The 5,361-nt window shown below is 37.8% G+C and overlaps 1 protein-coding gene across 2 annotated transcripts; it reads right to left on the reverse strand.

The window, feature by feature from the left end:
• Positions 1-4,147, reverse strand: LOC140933143 (ras-related protein Rab-11A-like). Of its 2 annotated transcripts, none has more exons than XM_073382658.1 (3): positions 3,578-3,683; positions 3,138-3,497; positions 1-1,348 (listed from the first exon to the last, which is right to left on the reverse strand). In XM_073382658.1, exons 2-3 carry the CDS (start codon positions 3,349-3,351, stop codon positions 861-863), a joined length of 702 nt encoding a protein of 233 aa, XP_073238759.1. In that variant the 5' UTR covers positions 3,352-3,497; positions 3,578-3,683; the 3' UTR covers positions 1-860. The 2 variants fall into 2 exon arrangements, with proteins under 2 accessions (XP_073238759.1, XP_073238758.1); XM_073382657.1 differs by lacking the exon at positions 3,578-3,683 and adding an exon at positions 3,926-4,147 and having other exon boundaries at positions 2-1,348.
• Positions 4,148-5,361: the final 1,214 nt, after the last annotated feature.

The following is a 5,361-nucleotide window of genomic DNA, read 5'->3' on the forward strand; positions in this document are numbered from 1 at the left end:
ATCAATCTACCCACCTTCATTCCCCACCCCCACCCCGTTTGCCAAATGAATTAACGTGTGAAGTCTTTTTTCTGTTTGTTGAGGTCTGTGTTGCTCATGCAAGTTTCCAAACTTCTTAGTTCAATCGAAGATAAAATGGTCAATTCTTTAGCTGAAATATAATGTAAGCAGCCATTTTATTTTTAATTACTTCTCTTCCAGAGAAACACAACTTTATCTTCTTAATTTGGGGGTGGGGGGGGGGGGGGGGCGTTTAACTAAGATATACAGGCACAATTATATTACTGGCACCTGATGGGCAATATTTATCAGTCACTTGAATAAAGTGTACGTGCGAAATTTCCATCTGTCTATATAAATCAAAACAAAAGTTCTCCTTCAATTTCAAGAAATGGCAGTCAACATTGGGGTCCATTGTAGATACGTTCAGTTTTCGTGTCATCTCAGTTCCTTTAAAGGATACTTTTTTCCAAGAAAATACAGCTGAAGTTATCTTTTCGGATATTTCGGGGGCAGAAAATCTTAGCGGAGGAAAGGCTTATCACTCGAATCACCTTAATCTGAGAATCAGGCCAAAGGCCAAAGGCCAAAGCGGAAAATATCATTGTCTATTTGGTGGTGCTTCGTGTAAACCTGACTTTTGCGTTAGTTTTTGTTCATATCATGATCTACACGTCGGTGCAGTGTGTGCAAATTTATAAGAAGCTGATGCATTGCACAAGCAAATCATGGAAAAGAACAAAAGACATTGCAATGAAGCAATAACCGGACAGGAATTTAGAGAATATTATGGCATTTTCCGCTTTGGCCAATACTTCACTGAAACGTGGACACCACTGATGACTGCTCTTATTAACATGTTAAGTAGAGCAACAAGGCAGTTTATTTTTCCGATGTTTTCCCTTCTCGCCCTCTTCACTCGTTAGATTAACAGACCCATTCATTCCATTTTGAATTGCATCCTTTAATTGTTCGGGCGGAGGTGGCAGTGTATTTTTTCGTGGTTTTGCCTTTTCTCGTTCCTTAACTCCTTCGTAAATTTCCATGACGAGGTCTTCAAATGCCTCCCTAACGTTCGTGGAATCCAGCGCAGAGGTCTCCATGAATAACACGCCGTGATCGGTAGCAAATTTCTGGCCTCTCTTTGTTTCTACTATTCTAAGATGCTTGAGGTCCGATTTATTGCCAACTATAATGATACACAAGTTAGCATCAGTATGCTGTTTAAGTTCAGCAATCCACTTGTCGAGGTTCTGAAATGACGTCACCTTAGCAATATCGTATACCAAAATGGCTCCCAGGGCTCCACGGTAGTAAGCGCTTGTGATAGCCCGGTATCGTTCTTGGCCTACAGAGAGAGAGAGTCCAAAACAAGATTTTCAGGAAAAGTTATCAAGGACAAGTATGTCAAGTATCTACTTGGTATAGCAATATATATATAGCAATCGTTTTCACATGATTATCAGAGAAAGTATTAATAGTATCAGGGCACACTCATCTTTCCTTTGTCCTCCTCTTCTAAAGAAATGCAAAATTTATTTATCATTTTTCTTGTAGGACATTTTTCAGCTCTAGCCAAAATTTTCTATTAGTTCTTTAGGAAACATGCGCAAGTTGGATAGTCATCATTTCAAGTTGAAGCTGTAAGTATGTAGGCCGTGGTTTGCTCTGTATTTTTTGAACCGTAAGCAATTTTTTTGTTCCCGGACCCTAAACTTTCTACGAGCTAGTTTATTGATTACGTACACGCATAAAAGATTGCGCTTTTGTTGTTTAGTTCTGTCCTAAACAAAAATTCTCTAAAGCAGTGATTTCCAGATAATCTGTGAAGGTCTGTGGTACGATCGGGAACTTTCGTCTGATGACGTAACTCCGATTCCATACACCGTGGCGACCGTAAAAACACCGCCATGTGTTGGTGAAAAAATGGCTCCAAGACCATACCCGCCAGGATCGTGACTAGTTTGTATGCGTTAGACAGTCACTTAAATAAACTCTTGCTGTTACATAAAAGGTTATTTATAGTTCTCAATCCTGTTATGCACTGTTTTTTATTTTTTGAACTTTTAATTTCCACCACAAGAAAATGAATGTCAAATGAATGTTAAATGAATGTCCAAACTGATAAGTATATTCCAAGGAAAACAGTGAACTTATAGATTGTGCATACCATTTATCGTTACATTTCAATCTTGCACACCAAAAAAGAGACCTCACTAAGTCGAGGACACACAAGGAGCCAAGCAAATATCACGTTTGACAAGTGTTAAGCTACAGTAAGTTGTTTTGTTCAGGTCTTTTGACTACAGTTGAAATAGTTGTCATAGTTATGTAAATTTAGAAAAGGGTTCCTTTTGAAAACAAAACATTTCGCGTCAAAAATCATAGTTTCGGCACACATACATACGTCATTAATAATGTCAGCCTACATGCGTTACTTTTATCTATATAATATTGCGATTTTTAAAAGATTAGCAAAAGAACGGGTTTCTGAAGACCTTGATTTTTATACACTTCAATGCCGAACTCGCATAATACTCTAAACTTAATTTTGCGTTGTACATATGAACCAATAATTCTATTTGTTCTATCAGGTACGGGTAATTATTTGAAGTTTTATTACTGAAATATTGGATCAACTGAAAGTTAAGAGATTAAGAAAGGTACACCTATATTATAAACCAATACAAGAAACATGTTTACGCATTTTCAAAGCTAATAATGTTTAAGCGGATGGCTAGGAAGCGATAATTATCGAGAAATTTCTGTTTAGTATCGAGACCTAATTTACAATTTATTGAAGACATCAAACTAATTTTTATTAAGAAACGTTGTGTGGGAGTTCGATTTAAGTGCAATAAAATCACATTAATTTTCTACTTGTTACATCTCTATTATTCGCTTTTCATGTGTCGGAAGAGTTTAATAAATTAAACCAAATATTCTTGAGTTGACAATCAGATCTAGAAAGTGTAGGGCCTTAAGGATATGACGGGGTGAAACCCCTTTCAGTTTTAGAAAAGTGCTACCTATATTTCTAGAACAGCAGATCTGTCGGTGGGACAATTGAAAGCAATCTATTTATATTTTTAATTTTTGTACATTTACAAAGAAAGAGCAGTAATTAATAGACTTGCCTGCAGTATCCCAGATTTGTGCGCGAATATTTTTGCCGTCTACTTCAATATTCTTCTGGGCCAGCTCTACTCCAATCGTTGCCTTAGATCCGAGGTGAAATTCATTTTTGGTGTACCTTGATAACAGGTTGGATTTCCCGACACCAGAGTCTCCGATCAAAACGATTTTAAATAAGTAATCGTATGCATCTTCTACACTCGCTTGTCGATGCATTGTCCGTTACTGCAGTCAGATAATGGCGTCTGTCAAGTCATCGAATCTTGCCCCTGGCTGTTCTAAGGGAGGCTTGAGGCTTGGTCTTTTAAACTCCAGAAATATTCTAGTAAGGTTTTATGTTATGGAAACTTGTTCCAGGGAAGCTGAAGATCACAAAATAGTTGAAAATTAGTACCAAATGACGCTTTCATTAAGAACCTCGAAAGCAACGATGGCAACCTACAATGTCGATTTCTTTTTTTCTTTCCTCAATTACGTGCAAAGAAACGCACGCGTGAAAACAAATTTGCTGTGTTAAGAAAAAATTGCAGCTTTAAACTATTACCTAGTTCATGACGTATTTCCTTGAAGTCAAATATAGGAATTACCCCTGAATTTATACTATGTTAAGAATGTCTTTTTAGCGCGAATCAGTAAAAACATTTACCCACTGGTTCCTTTATACATAAACCTTTGTTGCTTAAAGAATGATTAAAGAAAAAATATCCAAGTCTCACTCAAAAACCCGCAAAAAGATATATCGCTAAGCTACTGTAATTTGTAGTAGTTCTTAGCATTCAACCGCGCTCACCTGGGGGATTCGTATTGTTGTTTCCGAGCTCAGCGTTGCACTTTTATAAGGTTCGCTTAAAAAGGAAACTTCACCAGAAACTGAACCAACACCGATGCAGTTTCGAGCTCATGTTTTCCACTGTAAACTAGCTTTCAAAACAAGGCGACCTCAAGGTTAGCCTCCATGATTTTTTTCTACACAGCGCCTTCTCGTTCGAGGGTTGTGTATGTTTTCATGCACACTATTGACTATGCTAATCAGGTATAGTGTCCTCATCTTTAAACATAAGTTAGCGCAAGCGGTCTGTCAGGACAGGTGACTTGATTTAATTAGCTGAATGAGTAGAGATGACGGAGCCAGCGAGTCCTGGAGGAGTTTAGGCACCCTTCAAGTTAAAAACTTGAAATTAAAAACGGATAAAAAATTATAGAAATGAAAAGCAACTCGATTATTTTTGGATTAAAACGGACAAAAAGCAAGTCAAATTGTGTACGCTAAACTTATTTCAGGAAAAAATATCGTAAAATTCCGAAAATAAGCCCCGGAGCTTATATTTTTCAAAGGCCCTTTTTGAGGGGCGTCTTTTTTGAGGGGCTTATATTCGGAGGGGCTTATCTACGGAGGGAAATTTGCGTTTCAAAATCGATTGGGCTAGGCTTATAGTTGGAAGTAAATTTACCGTTTTTGCTTTATTTTACTTTGTATTTGAGAGCAATTTTCCACGTAAAATCCCCCGGGGGGCTTATATTTGGAGGGGCGATTTAACGGAGGGTTTTTCGCGTTACCAGTTTGGGGGGCTTATATTTGGAGGGGTTATACATGAAGGGGCTTATTTTCGGACTTTTACGGTATACTCTCTACACAGACTTAGCGGGAATGCATAGAGGAATGCGATATGGCGAAGGCGACAAGTGCATTAAATGGCGCGAGGCCTATTTCAATTTCAATTCAAACTTCTACACAGTCGAACATCGAGCAATGAAAATTGGAGTAAACAAATGATCCAATCTGATCCTTTTGTATCGAAGAGCTAGAAAAACTGAGGCATCTCTTTTGGTCTTGCTCCAAAGTAACTACCTTCTGGAACTCCTTAATCCAGCTAATTACATCATTCAAAATTATCCCACAACATTACAGAATAAATATTTCTACAGCCTTTGGATTGACACAAGTTGCCTCCAAAAATTATAATCAAATAATTTCTGTCTATTACCAGCGAGACATTATATTTGGATATCTGAAAATATGAAAGCCTCTCCTAATATACGAGACATTCTACAATACCTTAAATCAGCCTATCTACTGGAGCTAAAACCTGGTGCTGGCCCCAGCAAAAGTGGGAGCTACTCCAGACTTTAGTTTGAAGAAGTTTATGTTTTTCCCTTCGCTCTTGTTGGTTCCATGCAGATAATCGTATAAACCCTCCTTCACTGCCTACTTAAAAGAGCTCAAAC

Source organism: Porites lutea, chromosome 4, assembly GCF_958299795.1.
Source record: "Porites lutea chromosome 4, jaPorLute2.1, whole genome shotgun sequence".
Classification (NCBI taxonomy): domain Eukaryota; kingdom Metazoa; phylum Cnidaria; class Anthozoa; order Scleractinia; family Poritidae; genus Porites; species Porites lutea.

Excerpts from the sequence above, each read along its gene's own strand:
- LOC140933143 (XM_073382658.1), bottom strand. The coding sequence starts at position 3,351 with ATGCATCGACAAGCGAGTGTAGAAGATGCATACGATTACTTATTTAAA. Across the intron at positions 1,349-3,137 it reads ACAAATCTGGGATACTGCAG|GCCAAGAACGATACCGGGCT; the intron begins GCAAGTCTATTA and ends CTCTCTCTGTAG.